This window comes from Anneissia japonica, unplaced genomic scaffold (genome assembly GCF_011630105.1).
Source record: "Anneissia japonica isolate Jap-2015-1 unplaced genomic scaffold, ASM1163010v1 scaffold1446_len297786_cov117, whole genome shotgun sequence".
NCBI lineage: Eukaryota > Metazoa > Echinodermata > Crinoidea > Comatulida > Comatulidae > Anneissia > Anneissia japonica.
The window spans coordinates 32,586-54,914 of NW_022693692.1; the positions used below are offsets into that span (position 1 = coordinate 32,586).

Consider the following 22,329-nt stretch of genomic DNA (forward strand, 5'->3'; position numbering starts at 1 on the left):
CACATCTAGATGTGTATAAGAGACAATTATTAGTCTTATTATATATATATAATTATTATTATTATATATATTATAATTTTTTATTAACATTTGATTTTACCAATTATAGTTGTAGTGCCACGCTTTGTTGCTGCAACTACTGAATCCATCACGCCTTTAGTGCCCTTAGCAAACTTTTCCATCTCAAAAACACCCACAGGTCTAGAAAGTATATGTGAAGATTGTGTATAATAAATTATGTTAGTCAAGAATACTGCCAACTGTAACTTAATTTATATTCATATCATAATTAACATACTAATGCTAAAGGTCGAAAAACTGAAGCTCTGGGCTCACAAGGCCAGGGTGCCTATCTCTCTCTTTCCTTTGAGTTTGGAACAGATTGTGCAAAAACTGTGGGGGGGGGGGGTTTGTCACTTCTCCAGTACAGCAGTCTGTTTTGGCTTTCCAGCATATGTGAAGTCGGACTACAAAATGAGTCTCATCATTAGAAAATCAAAAATTTAGTTTATATTACATTTTGGTAGACCACATTATAAGCTTTAATTTGGTCTTTGAATGGCTTCCCTAGGATAAATGGATCCAGAGATGTTAGCATTTAAAGTTTAGGTGTATGAGAACCAGGTTTTGAGAAAATCGGCTAGAATTACAGAATATGCGAAAAAACACTGTTTTAGTAAGAAAATTCACTTAAAAAGTACACAATCATGAAATATAAGTATCAAGTTATTCAAAAACATTAAAATCAAAATTTTGTACATGAGGCAAAAGTCCCCGTTAGCAGAAATGGTCTGTAGTGAGCTGTCTGATAGTTGAGAGCGAGCTGTCAAATGGTCCAGAGGGAGCTGATAGCAGCTCCATAAACTTAACTTTAATTGGTTTTAAGAATGTCCATTGGGAGTTAACAAGAGAGTCCTGGCCAGCAACATATAGCCATTGGAATGTAAACAAGAAACCCATTACAATCACTCACTTCATCTCATGGGCTTAAGTGGCAATAAATAATTTAAGAACCCATCGCTATTCAACAAACCAGAGGGATTTATAACCCGGGTTTTTCCAAAAGCCGGGTGCCATGGACCATGAGTTCTGTTAATAGCCAAAAATGCAGCATGAAAAATGTTGCCTTTGACCTATTTTGGTGAATATCTCAATATGATTTCACCAACGATACGTCTCATTTCGTGGTGAGGCCTCACATATGCCGGTACCCATGCATAATCCTGGGTAGAGACAAACATAGATAAAATGTCTTGGTGAAAAACACAAGCGCCTTGCACAGCAAGTGCTTCAAAAGCCCGCCCTCAAGGTGGCCCGAGCCACAAATATATTATAATTACCGTACTACAATTTACTGTATTTATAACATGATAGTGAATAAATAACAAAATAATCCATTTCTTCATTGTGTCATACATTACGTATTAATGTAGTTCTTACCCATTCCATACAATAGTCTTTGCATTATCCACTACAGCTTTGAATTTGGCTATGCTCTCTGGACCGCAATCAAGACCCTACAAGAACATACCAAATGACATGTCAGTATGGTTGTGTGTACGTAATTTAGGTACTGCAATATCCATAAACATATATTGTACTTGTGTATAATCCATACCCCTAGTATACTTTATGCCCAATTTTATGCAACAGTCTTTCCTTATTAGGCAAAATACCAAGGTATGACTTTTACAATATTCTCAAAAGACACAGTGCCGAAAAATTTCCATTTGAATAAAAAGGTTATTCTCCTGGTCAGTGATTGCACCAGGGGGCTGGGGGAATTTTCCCATCCGTTGGACAGGTCTGGACCCCCTTGTCGTCCAACACACACGACTAAGTCGTCGGATCAAAAATATGTATAAAAAATAATTTGCATATCTAAACGTTATTTTGACTGCCAATCCCTAATATTGTCGTTTAAAAGCATATTTTGGACCATACATAGCCATAAAAACTCTTCGTGAACACTACAAGAGAGTTTTTATTCCGGGCTGTCGACCGAGGCTTCGCCGGCCCCTTGGCTCGGACACCTTGTCGGAAGATTTCTGGTGCCACCGCAGCTCCGGGTATAAGCCAACCCCCAAAAATTTGTTCATACTTTGTGTTCTAGGGGGTGGAGTAGACCGGAGGAACTACGGTATAAGTAAAGTACATTTCATGAAATTAAAAAAAAAAAAAAAACCCTACTGACTTATTGATTAGAAATGTTACTTGCGATGGAACTTACCATCCACCCATCGGGAATACCATCACCAAGGGTTGCAACTGCTGATTTAGCATCATTTGAAAATTTATCCCCCATCATGAAGTCTGTGGGAAAATGAAGAGTGACTCCACGTTCCTTTGCTTTCTCTACCAGTTGGTTAACGATCTTTGAGCCTTCCTCATCATATAGAGATGCCCCAATCTAAATGATGACGATAATTCATTCATAAATCATTTGAATCTAGAGTTCCATGATGTAGGGTTGAGTTCTATGACATGAATTTCTGGCCTTTAAAACCTACAGTAGACTCAGAAATTCTGGCTTTTGTCTGAAGGGGGATTTAAAATGAAAATAGATATATATTGTAAAAAAGTTACCCCACTGTAAGCAAGCTTTAATTGTGTAGTCCTGAACATAAGAGTGTGTCTAATAAATAAATCTCAATTCAAATAGATGACAAAAAAAATGTTAAAGAAAAGATAAATAAAGTATTATTAATAGTTATTATTATTATCATTATTATTATTATTTATTCATTTTTATTTTCTTTATTTATTTAGCATCCATTCAAATACAACACAAAACAAAGAGATACAAAAAACAGATAAAAATTGCCTGTTGATAATGTTGATTTATTTCCAATGGGGTCCAAATCAGAACATCAGGATCAGTATATAAATATAGAGGCCCAAATATACTATTATTATTATTATTATATTATTATTATTATTTATTATTATTATTATTGCTTGTGCAGAGAATACACAGATGAGTGAATTCACATCCCTTCTGAAAGATTCTAATTTTAACAAGTAGAATTTTAGTATTATTTTTGAAAACTAATATTCTTATTAAGCACACTCCCTGTGCCTCATGGTGAGACTTAGTGTAGTGATTAAGTTTGCTGTTGGCATACCCAATTAGCCTTGAGCCTAAAAATTAAATAAATAAATTAATTTAAAAAAAAATTGTTAATTGATTGCATACCTTCATATTGTTGAGCACCTTGGCAAAAGTAAAGGACATTCCTCCACCAATGATCATCTCATTTACTTTATCCAGTAAATTATTGATCAATTTTATCTTGTCATGCACCTTGGCCCTACAATAAACAGAGTAATATTCTAGTATTAATACTACCAAAAATACTAGAAATACAAGATAGAGTTCTCGCATTGCAAAAATGAGGCGGAAGTCGTGCCCAACCATGCAAGTTTCCTATACTTCGTGCCCAACGTACAGGGCGCCCTTCTGTTGCTAAGTATATCCAGACGCAAAAGGCGCCCTTCCTTTTCCACTAATGGAGGAAAACTTTTTCACTAAGAGTGCGTCCGGCCATGCGATTTTGCCCTGTATTGTTGTTTTATTCTTTACTGATTCATGATTGTGCTTTAATTGTTTTGTGTATTATTTGGATAATAGCAACGATTTCTACCGCCCCCAAGGAGGTTATGTATTCACCGATGTCACTGTCTGGGTGTCTTTCCAGTTTGTTTTTATATCTAGTATCTTTGTTGAGAATTGATAATAAAATACGCGACGACTTGGTAACGAAAGTTTGGCACAAGTTTTTTTAGATCCAGCTGTAGGAGCGTCCCAATTTGAAATGAAAATAGATATATATTGTAAAAAAGTTACCCCACTGTAAGCAAGCTTTAATTGTGTAGTCCTGAACATAAGAGTGTGTCTAATAAATAAATCTCAATTCAAATAGATGACAAAAAAAATGTTAAAGAAAAGATAAATAAAGTATTATTAATAGTTATTATTATTATCATTATTATTATTATTTATTCATTTTTATTTTCTTTATTTATTTAGCATCCATTCAAATACAACACAAAACAAAGAGATACAAAAAACAGATAAAAATTGCCTGTTGATAATGTTGATTTATTTCCAATGGGGTCCAAATCAGAACATCAGGATCAGTATATAAATATAGAGGCCCAAATATACTATTATTATTATTATTATATTATTATTATTATTTATTATTATTATTATTGCTTGTGCAGAGAATACACAGATGAGTGAATTCACATCCCTTCTGAAAGATTCTAATTTTAACAAGTAGAATTTTAGTATTATTTTTGAAAACTAATATTCTTATTAAGCACACTCCCTATGCCTCATGGTGAGACTTAATGTAGTGATTAAGTTTGCTGTTGGCATACCCAATTAGCCTTGAGCTTAAAAATTAAGTGAATTAATTAAAAAAAAAAACTTTGTTAAGTGCTTGCATACCTTCATATTGTTGAGCACCTTGGCAAAAGTAAAGGACATTCCTCCACCAATGATCATCTCATTTACTTTATCCAGTAAATTATTGATCAATTTTATCTTGTCATGCACCTTGGCCCTATAATAAACAAAGTAATATTCTAGTATTAATACTAACTTTAATTAATTATTAATTATTATTATGTGCATTTTTAATAATACCTTTAATTTATTACTACTGCTATAAATACTATCTACTAACACACTGCTAATAATATTACATTTACTATATTATTATTAAATAAATATAATTATTGTTCATTCATCACCAGCATGGCATTTAGGCTTTAGGCTACTCAACCTTCTCTAGATTTTAAACCACATATTTCCTTTCCAAGCATCACATTGCTTTTTTGACCTTTGTCAGTTTTCTTACAATCTTCATTTCTTTCTAACCAATCCCTATCCGTCTTTTTTTCTAATTATTTATTCCCTTTGCTAACCATCTTTTTTACAAGCACCTATGCTCTGCATGTTCCCTCTCCAACCGTTCATTTCCCCATTCAATTGCTGGCAGATCCTTCCCTGCCTTCCTTTTTCAGCACCTCTTTCATCAAATGCCAAACACCCTCAAACCTTCTCTAACAGTTCCAACCCTGTCTAGTGTAACTTACTAAATAAAACAAAGAGGAATGAAATAGCAAGGAAGCAGACATACCCTCCAAGTATAGCAAGGTATGGTCTATCCGGCTTCTCCAGCGCCTTTGAGAAGTACTTGAGTTCTTTTTCCATCAGGAATCCACACGCTCTCGTTTCCAACTGAACACCCACCATGGAACTAAATCAAGTGAAAACTATGTAAATACAATGAAGTACACTTTAAAAATCAAGCCAATCACAACGCTACTTGTATAACGTACCTGTGAGCCCGATGTGCCGTGCCAAATGCATCGTTCACGTAGATGTCACCAAGTTTAGAAAGAGATGCTCTGAATTTATCAATACTTTCTTGGCTGGCTTTTACCTGAAAATGGAATATCACATTTTGTAGATAAAATGATGTTGTCAGACAATCATAATATGATGTCATATTACAGTATTTCCGCTGGTATAAGCGCAACCCCTTGAACAGAAAATAGGGCCTACTTTTTTTTGGGGGGGGGGGAGGAAGGGTTGGTTTATACCCGGGGAATCCCCTTTTCAATCAAAGGGCAATTTTTCAGCACCGAATGCCTAATTCAAAGTCAATATTTGATTTTTTAAATGTAAAATTCAGCTAAGTTATTCATTCAAATCATACCTAGGGCTGCCAAGACGGGAAAGTTTAACAGGGGCAAGGGTTTGTCTGGGCCCCAGTTACGAGTGCGAAGCACGGGAAAGATTGCGCTGAAGGCGCAAACAATTTTTTTGGGGGACCCTGTCAATCTGGGGGGTTCATTATTAGGGAACCCATGCCATTATTGAGGGCCTATGATAATAATTATTATTTTTGAAAGACAATTTCTATGCACCCCCATTGTAAGCTTGGGCCCTGGAGATCTTGAAGCTGTCCCCTACCCTCTCTCGGTGGTACTGGCCCTGGGCTTTTGCCCGGGGAAAGGCTGGTATGTAAATTGGGCATAAAGTAAGAGATGGGCTTATACATGAGGTGAGCTTATACCCAAAGAACTAGAGCATCATTTTAATACCTTCTTGCCATCTGCATCCACTCCTTTCCCTTCTTCTTCCGGATGGAACCGTAAATTCTCCAGCAGAATAACAGAACCATTGTCTGCCTTCATGCACACATCCTCAACATTGCTACCAATGCAGTCTTCCAAGAATTCTACTTCTCTACAAAAAGAAGTATAGCAAATATTTTTGTATAATGTGCAGTGGCATGCATAAAGGGGAGCGGGGACCAAAGATTGTCCAAAAAATCTTTCTCCCTCACCCAGTCATTCTCAAACCCCAAAAAATTACGCTCAAGATTTTAAGCCACCTTATTTTGTGTGCTACTGTATTGTACTGTGCCCCTCATGCCAACTTCGCACACCCCTATTAGTTCCCCCATTCCAAGGTTCCTAGGTGGCCCACTGATAACGTGCATTAATATCAATGCACCTTAGCTCAGTCGGTCAATCTGGTAGAAGCCACAGTGTGTGCGCTGAACCGTGGAGACCTCTTGGTCCCCGCTTCAATTCCCATTGCTGCCTCTCCTTGTGTTTCAGCTAGAGGGCTGAAATGAAAGTTACCATAGCGCACTGTCTTTCAGATGAGACGTTTAAGCCGTTGGCCCTCTGTGCATTATGGCCCACGTGCATGTTCAAGAATGCAGTACACTCTTCGGAAAAGAGTAGGGGGATTGTCTCCTGGTCTACTGCCCAATCACCACCAAAAGGAGTACCCCACTGGGAGTCTTCAGATTTTCGTAGGTTATCCTTTTTCGTAATTCAATCCAATCCAACTGATTGATAGTTTCTATAATAATTCAAATCAAAATTATAAGTTTTTCGATTTTAAAAAATGATTTCAACAACACCTCTTCAACAATGTCTTAAGTTCCTCCGCCACTGGACGCAAGGAGAATTTAGGCTGACTCCTTCCATCTGGTCGACCCAAGTGGCTCATCAGCACTAAACTCTTGGCACCATTCTTCAAGATGTGTTCGATACTAGGAAGAGCTGCAACAATCCTACAATAGAAAATATTATTTCGTAGTTGAATAAGTTCAAAAATCAGTTTAATATTCGAAGCTACTCAATAAGCATCGTTTCAGATATTAAGCTGAAAAGAACAGATATTACACATGATCTTAGCCAAAAGGCCGAGAATTGTGAAATTGCGGTGGAATGGAGAAGTAGGGTTGGATGGTCTAAGTTCAATGAGCTGGCCATGGTACTGTGTGGCAGAAGGTTCTCATTGGGAATAAAGGGTAGGATTTATAAAGCCTGTGTAAGATCAGCAATGGTGTATGGTGCCGAAACATGGAACATAAAGACAACTGAAGAGGGAATTTTGAGAAGAACAGAAAGAGCAATGATAAGAAAAATGTGCGGTGTTAAGCTGGCAGAAAGAAGGAACACAAAGGAGCTTATGGAATGTCTAGGTCTAAGTGAAACAATTGTGGAGGTTGTTATGAGGAGTAGCTTGAGATGGATGGGTCATGTGCTAAGAAAAGACGAAGGTGATCCAGTAAAGAGAGCCTGGCATCTAGAAGTTGAAGGTAGAAGACTAAGGGGGCGGCTAAAGGTGACGTGGAAAGATATGGTGAAGAAAGAAAGTGCAAAAATTGGTTTGGAGGAGTATGATGCACAAGACAGGAAGAAGTGGAAAGATGGTGTAGCTGCATGGAACAAGTGACAGTCAGTAACCCCTTGGAAGAGGGAAGAAAACTGACTTAAATAAATGATGATGATGATTATCATTGTTATTATGAAGTATATGATAAATCATGTTTTGTTCTCCGATTGGTTGGCCTACTCAATGTCTATAGAATAATCCTTTTCTCCATCATCATCTCTTGAATGGATTTATCGGCATCCTCATGCTTCTCATTCTATTGTATTGTAATGGAATTTGGGGTTTTTCCAGGGTCACCAAGGTCATGGGAAATGGACTAACTCAGATAGGAAGTGAATCTGCCTAAACTTAGTTTAACCAATTAGACTGGCCATCCAATGCCCTGTTGTTTTGGATATGCAAATTAACTACTTAACTTGAGTACAGTTAGGACGAGGTTATAGATTGATGCTTGAGAATTCGTCTGGGACGGCTGCATTGAATTCCAGTATAGAGCAGGCTGATCCGTAAGATTAGGGTACCTGTTTGGGATTCTATCTATCTGCCCCTGTATTATAGTAATTACGTGGGAGTAATTAAGGGTGAGTGATCACAATTGTAATTGTTTACTGAATCAGACGTCAATAAAGAGTTTGACCCACTGAGAGTGAGAATCTTGAGTTTGTTATTATGTAGTTTATTTGTTATTTGTTGAAGTCCAGGGCCCATAGCTCTGGCCGAACCCATGGTCACCCTGACAAGGACCAGGTCTGTTACTCTATCATCATCATCAATCTCCTATCACAATCACCTACATCATCAAGGGATAAAGGAATCTTTATTGTCGACAATACGAGATAGTCAAAATTTGTGTCCAGGTGCGAATAAAGTACAATGGACAAATAAAATATAAAATGATAACATTAGTTTTAACAATAAAAAACATAAAAAAAAACCAAACTGATATTAAAATATATACATTTACCAGAACATTAAAAAAAAAAAAAGACTTACTACTGCCAGTATATTCTATACAGGATAACAAGATATTGCTAGTTATGACTTAACTATACTAAACCGCAAAAAATTGTTATTAATACAAAAATGGAGTCGTGTACAAATGAGTTTCTACATCTAGATGTTTTATATCTCAAAGGGCGGAGTCTCCCTGAGTTGTTTTGTAAATAATACCAGTTTAAAGGTTGTGAAGCATCAATAATGTAAAGACTGCCTGGCTATACATATCATCAATACCATCAGCTTTGATTTCATTTTGCAGTATTCAGAATTCATCATCAATCATTATCATTATCATCTCATATCATCATGACATCGCCGTCATCATTATAATCATGATTCAAAACTCCTTTCATTAGTCTCTCACTCGACTTATTGAACTCACCTCTTGTTGTTTGTAATTTTACCATCACTCATGGGCACATTGAAATCCACCCTACAAGGAAAAATTAAAACACAATTCACTCTTTGATTATGCCAAGCCAATTGAAGATCACTTAGTTTCAGATTGTAGCTAACATAGCATACAATAACATGCTGTCATGAAATTCTTCATTGTTGCAAGTGGTCGACATACTAAATAAAAAACAATTATAAAATAACTAAGATCTGACATAAAAAAAAAATAACAAAAAGAAATATAGAGCTATCAATCAATCATTCAATCAATCATGTTATGATAATTTGTAATGGCCAATATCCGCAGCAGATGCAATTGTTCAGTGCCGCTAATGCCTAGCTCTATACAACCACAGCAAGGACCAAACAACTTTTAAAAACAATTAAACCAAACAATTAAATATATTTACCGCATTACCGATCGCTTTTGCTCAAAGCGAACATTAGCGATACTAAGTTTGTTTACGATTGAAAAAAGGTAAGCTTTTTAACACACAAAGATAAATGGATGTCAGTGGGTAAAGCTTTCCATTATATAATGTTGCAATATTCCACTCCTTGTCTAATGACTTATTATATTTATTTATTTATTTTATTTACTTATTTATTTATTTATTTAGCATGTTATTAAGATCTTTGAAATTTCCTATTTCACAAAAACATCAAAATCACAATAAAAAAATTAGAACAATACCAATTTGCAAGTTATCATTCTGGAGCAATGTTTCAATAATTCAGTTCAACTACTATTAATTTTCTGGAAAATTGTGATTATTAAAGAATAATAGCCTAGGCTAAGAGTTTTGAAGATGAGGTAGCATAGGCCTAGGCCTGGCTTTCTTCGGTCCTCCGTTCCGGTGGTAGGTATAAGATGGAGTTGGGCTTAGGGCTTAGCTCTATACAACCACAGAAAAACCAAACAACTTTAAAAAACAATTAAACCAAACAATTAAATATATTTACCGCATTATAACTCGCTTTTGCTCAAAGCTAACATTAGCGATGCTAAGTTTGTTTAATGCCATCTTTGAAATAACAAGCCTCCGACTGTTTTGTTGATGATCTTGCAGAATGAATTCTCGCGAACCTGGGAATTAAATTGCCGGTAAACTATTTCCGGGTCGTTTTGTTACGTAATGATGTACAGCTACCCACCTAGCTAGCTAAAAACACCACGTGGATGGCAGTTAAAATGTAGGCTATATTTAATCAGGGAGTTGTAATAACAACTCCCTGCTTTAATTAAGAAATAGTGGAAAATTGTAAACATCTGTCTGAAATAATGAACATCTAGGCCCTATAATCTTTGAACAAGGACAGTAAGTACAATTTTTGTATTTTATTGAATGCGATTAGATTAAGATCGGTCACATGATAGGCGTTCTCTCACATGACCAAAATAAACAGAGAAGGAATAACAGCGAGGATTTATTCTTTTCGTCACTATGCAGAAAGTTATTTTAGTTGCAATTTCACTGTACATTGGAATATTATTTGACAGTACACTATCTCAAGATGTACCTCCGGTAAGTTTAAAGTAAACTATATTTATTAAAATAGACACTCGCTTAGATATTTTATAGACTAGCTAGGCCTAGGCCCTAGGCTAGGCCCTACACGTACACAGTACTTTACACACCAGAGTGGTAATCACTTGCTCTTGCCTAGGCCCTAGCTAGGCTAGGCCCAAGCGAAGGAAGAGGTGTGTGTAAGTTTGGTTATCAGATCACCTATAAGTTTATGCGGCGTGACGTCTGATTTGGTTCATTTTGAGGACGATCAGGCCCATGTACAGGACAACTAGCACCAAAGAGTGTGGCTATTTTTGGAGAATTGGACCCATTTTTGAAGTTTAAAATCCAATGCAATAGTATAGTGTAAGCATATTACTGTATATGATTTTTGTAAAGCTTTGTTTTAAAAATTTATAATGTTTTATTAGTATTAAATTGATAATGGTATATAATTATACTACAGCAATACTTGCAGAAGATAATTTAATTATATTTAATAAAGATTTAGTTGTTTTGTATATTTTAAAAAATGTTGAAATGATATAATTTTAGTATAGTTAGTTACTATAAATTAAAAATGCATGCATATTTTATTATTAAAATATTATTAATGCAACAACTCTTGCAAAAATGAGACCACATATATTTGGTGACAGTGGTTTTAGACTGACTTTGTGTCTTCCAGATATTTTTTGAATTATAATTTTTGTCTGAATAAATATCAATTAATTATCCATGTAATAAATTAAGCTTTATTATTATTATTTGAATTTATTTGTTTTCACATCTTATTCAAATAAAAGTACTGGTATTGCAATATTAATTATTTAATTAATTTCTGTAAACATTTAGTTCACAGAAGATTGTAGGACAGATGCTTATCCACCAAACGAGAAAGATCGAGTAAAAACATTTGTGCTGAATTTAGATCTCCCACCGAAGGAAAGATGGTCAAATTTGGCAAAGGAAAAAGCCCCCGAGGTAAACATACAGTTACTGTTATCAGTGAAAATATTACAGTATTATTAGTACAATATTTACTTTACATTGTCCAGGTAAGAAGGTGTTCAAATAAGATAATTGCCACACTTGATCCACAAATTGAAATTATGATGCCAGCGCCTTGTATATTCTCAGGATTGTGATGGGCGTTAAATTCTGATTTAAAAAAAGAAACAAACAAAAATAAGCAAAAAAAAAACAAACCTGTCCACACTATAAAATGTTCTTTGTCAAAAACTGTGTAATGCGATAGCCATGATGTACCTATATACTGTATGGTCATGATGTGATGTCATCAGGCATGTCACATGTTTAAATACAAATTGATAGTCTGAACAGGGCTTTAAGAATTTTAACATTTCAATGTTGTATTTTAAAATTTTAGTTAAAAGCAATGATTGAAAGTATCAAGTTTTGTTTGCCAAGAAGCTGTTTGTATGCCCATCATGTTGTGCCTGTATGTGATCATGATGTAATGTCATCATATCCATATTTAGCCATGTTAACATGTTTTTGTCTAATACAATTTGATAGTTCTGTACAGGGCTATGATTTTTAACATTTCATTACTTTGTTTTTTATTTTACTTTTAGTTAAAAGCAATGATTCAAAGTATCATCGATTTAGTTGGATCAGTCGTCAATGTTACCGAAGCTATTGCATTTATTGACAAAGAGTTTGTAAGTATGAATAATCAAAGAATATAGATACTAAAGAGAGTACATTCCCATTTATATATATGTCACTCCATTAGTAACAATGAAAGTTGCCATCACTGTCGTAAAGTGCGCCCTCTGCATTTGGTTACCTCATCGCAGTGTGACCCCCACTGGTGCTGGTATGGGCATTTGTAATGTGCCTTTTCCTTGCAGTACTAAGGATGCAAGGAAAAATGCAAGGCACAAAACCATGGTCCATGAGCGTCACAACTATATTGTCAAAAAAATTAACAACAAAGCACAACACAATTTGTACAACAGACACAACACTCAGAAAAATAATAATTGGAATGTACTACAGTGTGTATAACAAGATATACTGTATAGATAACATAAGAAATGCTTTCGTTTCTAAATGCTTACTGTAGTGCAATACCATTAATCTATCACCTTCTACAAAGGTAGTGTATTTTGTGGAACACTGATACCCTCTGCTCTGAAACACAGATAAACAAACCGTGATTGTGTGACAACCGAGTACCGTGCAGGCATCCTCAGTATTAGCTGCGTACAGGGGTGTATCATTTGTTTACACTAACACAACAAGCGTACTATGCTTTCTTTCTTTTAGTTTCTACTGTATTCTTTTATAATATTAACAATGAACAATAATATAATTTAACATGTTAACAAAAAGAACATGTTTTGATGGATAAGATGTTTGCGGCAGTTTGGCGCAGTGGTTGATGTTTGAGCTTTCAATCGTATGCTCCGGGTTTCGAGTCTCCGATGTGCAGATTCTCTTGTGTCCTTGAGCAAGGTACTTTAGCTGCATTGCTTCAATCCACCCAGCTGTATCAATGGGAACCAGCAAACTACTGGGGACTAACCTGCGACGGACTAGTGTCCCGTTCAGGGGGAGTACAACTGTCATCTGTTTCACACTACAGAAACTGGGGTTTAGTTTAGTAGATGGATACGATGCTTGTCTTCCAATTCCAGAGTTCAAGATACAAATCTTGTGATACGGTGGATTATGATGTGATTGATAGTTAAAATGCCTCATCCATTTCAGTATCTTCCTGAAACAATTCCCATATCAATATACTGCATAGGATTCTTTTACTATCCAAAAGAAAGTCCTCTTTGAAGTGTTAACGGCACAGGAAAAGAAAAGGAGGGGGAGGAGGAGGAGGCTGGGGGAAAATAATAATTGGCCGCAAAGCTTCAGCCAAAGGCCAACCCAATCGAGAGTGATGCTGATCTGGTGCCTACTACAGTATTGCATTTTAGAGCTTGCTATTTAAATGGAAAATTCTGATATAATGTATTGTATTTTTTACAAGGGGATGGACATTTGATTTTTGATAGTGGGTGGGGATTATTCGTCATGCTCCCCTCTTCATTGTGGAATGATATGTTGTGGTTGTTTCACAATAGGCCTTGCTTGCAGATCAGTTACCAGCACCGTATGGTGATGAGATGAAGGGTATTGCTACTGCAGCGGATATTCCTCTTGGTAAGTTTGGAACATTAAAAATATTTATAAGCACCCCACCCCCCTTTCCCATTCCCCAAACAGTTGTACTCATTTTGGACCAGTTTTTGAATAGTTGAGTAAGCAAATCGCTTGGAACTCTTGTTTCGATTCTATTCACTTGAATAATTATCCCACTTGAATAATTAACCAATCAATTAATGCAATATTTCTTGAACTTTGACATACATATGCAAATCATTAATGTATATGATTTATTTATTTGTTTTGATCCTGGGCGTAATAATTAATATTAACTAATTAACATATCTGATTACTTCACAGGACAAGTGGTATTGTACAATGTTTTCTATGAAATATTTACTCTATGTACTTCAATCATTGCTGAGGCTCCTAATGGTAAGATACTTTATTAAGTTGATATCCATCAGTGGGGATGTAGTGGGGTTGCCTGCTCCTGCGCTGATTTCTACACTTGTAGAATGTTAACGCTCTGATCTGCGTAAAAAAAGCACTTCGCATCTGAAAAGAAAGGTGCTATTGTACATAAAGAAATAGATAAAAAATAGAAAGATGTACTAAATTTTACATCAAAGATTGGTTTAATCTGTTTGTGTTGTACTGTACTGCTGAGGACATAGATGAACAGACTTGAAGGTATAAAAAGTAATTTATAAGGGGCCATTATTTCACAATTTTTTCATATTTTGAAAAAGATATTTGTATCACTTTGTTTATCAATTAAAGTTGATAATCTTTTTTTATAGGGACATTGTATCATGCTCGGAACTTGGACTTTGGTCTCTTCCTTGGGTGAGTAATCTAATATTAACATTGCAATGAAGTGTGTTAATGAGTTGATCCTTTCTGATGAAGTAGAGCACTTTGGGGTCATTGTGGGGTCATTCATACTGCATAAATTTTCAATGTTTCTGACTTTTTCTCTGTGTATACCCTGTTTCAGACATTTTTAATCAAACAAATCACGTCGTGTATTTCCCTTTCTGTAATATTTTTCATTGATTGATTTTTTTTATTTTAACAGTTGGGATACAGAAAATGACAAATGGGCACTGACTGAGAAACTTCGTCCACTAATCATAAATGTAGACTACCAGTCAGGGGGTAAGACTGTTGCCCGTGCTGTTCATTTTACCGGCTACATCGGCGTTTTAACAGGCGTGAAACCCGTAAGCATGCAATCTTCTATATACCTCCTCTTAGATTTCTTATAACATCTTTTCGTATTTGTTTAATTTAACATAAAGTTCTATTTTTTGGCAGACGTCATATGATGATGACCGGGCAATGGTGATGAAGACAGCATTGATGACGATGACAATGACAATGGTTGTGATCCTTTTACAGTCTACTGAAAATATCACACAATAGAGTGAACTAGTTCTCACAATCACCATTGTCGTCATCCTCAATGCTGTTTTCTTCACCGTCATCACCATTGCCTGAAACTGTTTTAAGTAGCTATATTATATGTCCCATGATAATCATATTGACTTTAATATTTTAGGGAGTGTTGACATTGTCTATGAATGAGAGATTCCAGTTGGACGGTGGATACGTTGGTTTTATCAAGTGGCTTTTAGGAGACCATAGTGGCAAATGGATGGGATTCTTCCTACGGGAAACATTGGTGTCTTCCGCAAGGTAGTCTATCCTCTTTTTCAATTGTTATTGTTAACGTATGCTAATTACTTTTTGGGTAAATCTTCACAAAGTTAAGCTGAATATCTTACCGTGTGTTTGTACTGACGAGAATGAACCGTTTTTTTTTTTCGTGGCTATAAAAATGGTACCATAAAAAAGAACCACACTTTTTGGTATCCTGAAGAACGGTTCTTTCTTACTAAATCAAGTAAGACTTGAGTGGAACCACAAAAAACCGTTTCTGGTACACAAAGAACAGTTCTTCGTGGGGTAGAATTTAGATGGTCTCAAATCTGAATTAGAAAGCATTAAAACTATATTTTTTTATTTATTTATATCATTTTCAAATAATTATTAACAGAAATATAATACTTTATTAATAAGTTGACAGCAAATATAAGAATACTTAGTTTAATTATTTTTTATTAAATTTTCTTTATATGAATCTGCAGTTATGAGGCGGCCAAGAGTTCCATCATGACTGAGGAACTTCTTGCTCCAGCTTACTTCATTCTTGGTGGTAACAGTTCAGGCCAAGGCTGTGTCATCACAAGATCAAGGGAAACGATGGACAACCTTGAAGAGTAAGTTTGTTCAGTATGGCATAGTATTAACATGGAGATATCATTGAGGAGTCACTCAACAACAGATCCCTTTGATGCCATAAATAATGTGTTCCCCGCCTTTGGTTTGTGCAGGGGCGTATATCTTAATTAATTTTTTTTAATTAAATTTTTTTCTTAGCAACGACAGACTTTTATATGCTTACACAGGCGTATATCTTATTAACTTTTTTTATTAATTTTTTTTCTTAGCAACAACAGACTTTCATATGCTTACACAGGCGTCTATCTTATTAACTTTTTTTATTAAATATTTTCTTTAGCAACAACAATTATTTTCTTCAACACAGTAATTGTGCAAATTGACACAATAAATTGTTGGATGTTAACCTGATTGGATTTTAGTATATTTCAGGAACAGATTACGCTAAATATTTTCTGTTGCATTTAGTTCTGGGTTTTTGTAGTTTTGTCACACATTGACTGGTTCGAATATAAAGCTGAGGTAGCATAATTTAAAATTACTCCTACTTTGAATTGAATTTTTGAACAGTCCAATTGCATTCACACTAAAAAAAAAAAAATAGAAAATAGAAAAAAAAATTATGCTGTTTGCCATACACAAGAAGAAGATTATCACTTACATGACTTAGTTTATTATAATGCTCAATCATTCCTTAATATCTGTTAAAATTAGGATTATCAAGTTTTTTGCAAGTTATGAAATTCAAGTTGAAATATTCTATACCTTTAAGGCTCATAATTTAATTGTTTCATTGAAATAAATAAAACCCTCTTTTTGTGTAGAAAATATTAATATGTTTAGTGTTTTTGAAAGATAAGTTTGTTACCTTTAAGGTGGAAATGATTGTGCAGCCATTGCGAATGACTTTAAGCAGTGTGCATGGAAAATAGGTGCTGTCCATTTCGCCAAGTTCAATTTGTTGGTAAACTAAACCCGCTGAGCAACTGGTGGTGGGGAGCACATTAGACTTCAAAGTTGGTGATAATTATTATGATAATAATGATAATAAATATCATTTTCATCATTATCATCATAATCGTCACCACATTAGACTTCAAAGGTGGTGATGATTATGATGATAATGACGATAGCCATAATGATAATGAGGATGAGTATTGATGACTATTAAGCTGACCGTTGGGAAGATTAAATTGAGCATTTTTAACTTGAAAGACGTATATAACTAGGGTTAAACTCTCTTTGCAGACATGCTCCCGGTATTTTTAAGTCAAGGTTTTTGGCCTGGATTAAAAAGTTTTTAACTTAACTACAAATCAAACAATAGTAAAGAAACTTTCCCCTGCCAGACACCATCCTGTGTTTTTGAGTCTAGGTTTTGGGGCTTTAATTTTAACAATAGCATTTTTAATTTCCCCCATATTTTTGAGTCAAAGTTTCAGGTTTTCTGAGGTTTCAAGTTGTACCATGTAATGACTGCCATTTTGATTATTCATCTCCATTTTGTATCCATTTAAAAAAAAATGTTCAATCTATCTCCATTTATTTCTTTTTGCTGTCCCTTTATCACTATTATTGAAGTGTTTTGGCCCCAAATCCCTTGTTTTTTTTTTGGTTTTTTTTTTTCGGTGTGTGTAGTGTCATCATTCGTTTCATGCCAGTTACAACTGTATATATACACATTGTGTTCTGTTTTAATATCCAAGTTTCCTATTTTAAACAGATTAAAGAAAACTGAAAGTGGTTGGTTTATTCTTCAAACCAATTACGATAACTGGAAAACCCCTCCGTTCTTTGATGACCGTCGAACCCCAGCCACAAAGTGCATGAACAAAATGACAAAGGAGGTAAGTTTTAGTCACTACAAAAAATGGACTAATTATGAATAAACCAGATTATAAAGGAAAGAAAGCAGAAGAAGGAAAAATGAGGGGACAAAACATTACAGATAAGAAGAGAATTCAAATATATGAAATTATTGCATAGTACTGTATGAAGTGAATTATTATTGAGAATATATAAGTATTAAATGCAATTGTAATTTATTGAATGATAAATGGCAAAATATAGATTGTATTTCTCGAAAGAGAGGGTTCAGCCCATGGGGTGTCGTCTTTGACCACGAAAAATATGAAATAATCGCAGGATTTCAAGAGGTTTTTTTTAAAGACATTGAACGGTATGGGCTTGTTGCACAGTTTATTTAGAAATTGTAAACATTCCATATTATCAATTATCAGATTAAATGAATCCATGTGAGTCAGTTTTTTTTTTTGAAATTTTTACAGGGTATTCTAGATATCAACAACTAACTCACTAATGACCAATTGACCAACCAACTATGACTAACCAACAAATTACTCAGTCAATTGCTCAATCAATGTAAATGATGGAAGTATACCAATGTAGCAGGTGGATTTTCTTTGTAATTGATGTTTATCTCCCAGAGAATTTTTCATTGTTAAGTTCAATTTTTTTTCTTGTTTTATTCAGAAAGCTGGATTGGCTGGAATATACAACGTTCTTTCCACAAAACCAGTAATGAACCTTGTAAGTATATTCACGTTTAAGACATGCATTTAATTAAAAAAAAAAACTGAAAAAAATTTGTTCATAAAGCATAAATTTCAAATAGTTTAAAGTGAACTTTTAAACAAAAATGCATTGCCCACTTCGAGAAGTATTTGGTTTTTAGGCTAGTGTTTTTTATACCCAGCACTATGACTTATGAATGCAGAAAGATAGGGAAGACACTCACCAAACATTTGTTTTTTAATGTTATTTTGACTGTGCTTGACGAAAATTTACCGTGTTCGTTAACTGACTGTGCCTGAAAACCGAGTGTGCTTGAAAATCGACTGTGTTTAAAAGTTGCCCTTTTGGCGTTCCATATGACACCACAAACCTACTGATGAGACACAGCTACAGAATGCGGAAATATGTAAACAAAATTTTTGTCCAGTGAATGTCATGCGGTCTAGTGAAAAATGTCTAAAAATTTCATTAATTTTCCCACAATTAATCTGAAATATAGACTGATATTCATTTGGGTGATCGAGACTTTGATGATCTATGTAGGTTAAACTATTGTAGGCCCTCAGGAATTTTTAGGAAAATGATGGTTATGATGGCTTTACCTTAACGCTTAACAATTCACCCAGCCTTACTACTTGAGATTAATTTTTCGCTCAGAAAATTGTCAGTGGGTTGGAGTGAGGCTACATTTGAGGCTGTGTCATGCATGCCTCTATCATTTACAATAGATATGTTGGCTAATATTTTCCAGAATTTTGAAAAGAGGCACAACCTATTTTTTATATGCCTAAATGCAACATAATTATTCATATAAATACAATGTGTATCAAATAATGTTATGATATGTGTTCAGTACAGTATATGCTGTTACAAATTATTGTAACATTTAGTATTTTTTTGTATCTTAGTCTATTAAAAAAAACGGTAGTGGAAAAGTCAGGGGGTGGGGCCCATTTCCCCCCCCCCATCCTATATAATTCCGTCCTTAAATATAAGGTACATTCTACATTAAGTTGTGTATGTCTTTTTTACAGTTGACAACGTACACTGCTCTCATGCAAGTAAATTCTGGTTATTTGGAAACTTACATTCGAGATTGTCCACAACCATGCTTTCCCTGGTAAAGGAAGTTGAATAAAAAAAATGACACTAAATTTTAAAAAGAAAAGCAAATGTATAAATCATAAAAGTTGTAAAAATTTGATACAAACTTGTTTTTAGTCATTAAAAGGTGAGATAAATGAAGATAAATCGAAAATAATTAAATTTCATAAGTAAGTATATACGAACGTTTGTAAATCTGTGATTTTGCTATAATATGAATACATCTAATATCTAACATCTTCACTAAATTGTGCCAAAAATATTTTACTGATTTTAAAAATTTTAACAGGATTTTTTTGGATATTACAATTATTAATTAAGCTAATTATAATATTAATCAGTTTTTAACTGCATATTAATATGAAAATAATGTTTTTATTTTTTGTTGAATTTAACCTCTAGCAAGGTTATTGTAGGAGTCACTCAAGGATTTCGTTTTTCTGAGTCTCTGTCCAGACAATTAGGTTTTATGTGGCAAATACTTGTGAATTGCCTGTATATAGATGTGATATGACATCATCATGTCCACATATGGGTGGTGTGATAAGACATCATTATGCCATTATATTGGTGTGATAAGAGATTATGCCATGGATGCTATGCCATAGTTATGCCCATATGTTGGTGTGATATGACAGCATTATAACAATATATAGATGCTATATATCATTATGCCCATAATGTGCAGATGAAAGACATATCTCACAGAAAATTCGATAGTGTGAATAGAGCCTTAAATGAATGAAAAGAAAATCCAAATGGGGAAACTTCATCTAAAATGCTAATCATCGTATATAATTAATATATGCATTTAAATTATAGTAATTTTTGCCTTTGAGACTATTGATACTGTACTTTATATACTTTTGCAAATCCTGGAAATATACTGTTTCTTTTAATCAGAAAACGATGATAGATGTTTATATTATGTATATTTTTGGAAAAAAAATAAATCAGAATAAAGTTAAATAAAAGTTGTAAAGTATTCAATGAATATTGTGTTTTGTCTGCCAAATACAGTATGTTTGTAAAATTATATTTTATGATGCATATATAAGATGCAGTAAAGTATATATTTAAGTATATATAACATATTAATTCTATGCATCACTGACTAAAGTTACTATTATCTAATAGAAAGTAAGATATTTCCTTTTTTATGCTGATCGATCCTTATCTGTTGAATCATCTCATCCGTGGCTATCAGCAACATTGCCCATTAAAAAAAAAAACTCTTTCAAACGTATCTCTTCACAACATAAATTTTCCTGTATTCTCTCTGTGGGTTTCCCTGGCTTGGCCACCGTCCCTGAGCACCTGTTCGCCTGTAGCAAGACAAATGTGTATCCTGTTCCTTTGCTCGAGCCACATAGGTAGGAGTACGGGATTGCGCTAGGGTGATGGTGGACGGTAACCCCTCAGAGATTATGAATTTTTATTTTGTGCCCTTTTTTCGTTTTTTTAAATTGTTTTGTGTATTTGTTTTAATACTGTATTACTTTTATGATGTGAAACATAGAGAAGCTTTGTCATGCATTATGCGCTATGCAAGTGTAATTATTATCTCCACCAGGAGATATATGTTTTCAGGCATGTATGTGTGTGTGTGTGTGTTTTCATGTTTTTTTTTATTGTGTGCGACATACCTCAATAATGGCTGCACTGACATAATTTAAAATAACAGAGTGTGTTATAGGTATAACCCAATGAAGAAATGATTAAGTTTTGGTGATGGTCCGTATTAGGGTGTGGTTGTGAGGACCAAATGTCCTAGACAAGATATCTCAAAAACTAATCAACTGATATAAACATTTGTGAAAGTTTAACCAAGTTACAAGGAACAAATTATGAAGCGTTGGTCACGATACAAATTCGGGGGTGAACTTGTGGGCGGGTCATTTAAGTTTTTAAGGTCGTGCATATTTATTGTGTTCAAGCTATCTTAAAAACAGCTGCACAGATCTTAAATGGAATATACAGGAAATGTTAAGTATGACCAAAGAATGAGGTGATTAAATTTTGGTGACCATCTGGAGTAGAGTGTGGATATGAGAAATATAAAGAAAACGTCCCAGACCAGATTTCAAAAAGTAATCAACCTATCTGAATTAAACTTTCGTGAAAGTTTAAGCAACTTACAAATCCTAAGGTGCCAGACCTAAATATCTCTTTTAAAATAATCAATGGCTCTAAATGACACTACCCAGAATATTTTGTCATTATTCGTTGAAGAAATGTTTACATTTTGGTGACCATCCGGAGTAGGGTGTGGATATGAGGACCATTTAACTGAAAACTAATCAACTGATATGAATGAAACTTTTGTGAAAGCTTCTAAGATACAAGGAAGTGTCGGTGACGAACCAAATTCGGCTGTGCTTTTAAGGACCAAAAGGTCCAAGACCTAAATATCTCGAAAATGGATTAATATATAAAGATGACAATTGGCAGGATAGTTTGTCATATTTCGATTGGATTGGATGGGATTTATTCGGTGTAAATACCAATGATAGCCCACGAAAGTCTAGAAGCAGACTTATTTCCAGTGTGGTCCTTCTGGTGGTGATTGGGCAGTACACCAGGACACAATCCCCTACTCTTTTCCGAAGAGTGTACTGCGTTCTTTAACGTGCACATGGGCCATAATGCACACGGGACAAACGGCTTAAACGTCTCATCCGAAAGACAGTGCGCTAT

The 22,329-nt window shown here is 34.6% G+C and overlaps 2 protein-coding genes and 1 pseudogene across 2 annotated transcripts in view; 1 reads left to right on the forward strand and 2 right to left on the reverse strand.

The window, feature by feature from the left end:
• LOC117100873 (probable phosphoglycerate kinase) overlaps positions 1-10,426 on the reverse strand; it is a 10,990-nt gene extending 564 nt beyond the window's left edge. The window contains exons 1-11 of the mRNA XM_033240706.1: positions 10,265-10,426; positions 10,073-10,196; positions 9,096-9,146; positions 6,954-7,106; positions 6,121-6,265; positions 5,353-5,456; positions 5,151-5,270; positions 4,457-4,571; positions 2,231-2,410; positions 1,441-1,517; positions 101-201 (exon numbers count right to left, since the gene is read on the reverse strand). Of these exons, the coding sequence (XP_033096597.1) occupies positions 101-201; positions 1,441-1,517; positions 2,231-2,410; positions 4,457-4,571; positions 5,151-5,270; positions 5,353-5,456; positions 6,121-6,265; positions 6,954-7,106; positions 9,096-9,146; positions 10,073-10,134 (1,108 nt within the window). The 5' untranslated portion in view covers positions 10,135-10,196; positions 10,265-10,426. The remainder of the gene's footprint in view (positions 1-100; positions 202-1,440; positions 1,518-2,230; positions 2,411-4,456; positions 4,572-5,150; positions 5,271-5,352; positions 5,457-6,120; positions 6,266-6,953; positions 7,107-9,095; positions 9,147-10,072; positions 10,197-10,264) is intronic.
• LOC117100881 lies at positions 7,073-7,250 on the reverse strand (annotated as a pseudogene).
• Positions 10,427-10,477: 51 nt separating the features above from the next.
• On the forward strand, positions 10,478-19,685 carry LOC117100869 (acid ceramidase-like). The gene is made up of 12 exons (XM_033240701.1): positions 10,478-10,635; positions 11,476-11,604; positions 12,219-12,305; positions 13,725-13,803; positions 14,107-14,181; positions 14,550-14,595; positions 14,828-14,972; positions 15,311-15,447; positions 15,900-16,031; positions 17,717-17,840; positions 18,487-18,543; positions 19,563-19,685. Exons 1-12 carry the CDS (start codon positions 10,555-10,557, stop codon positions 19,650-19,652), a joined length of 1,182 nt encoding a protein of 393 aa, XP_033096592.1. The 5' UTR covers positions 10,478-10,554; the 3' UTR covers positions 19,653-19,685.
• Positions 19,686-22,329: the final 2,644 nt, after the last annotated feature.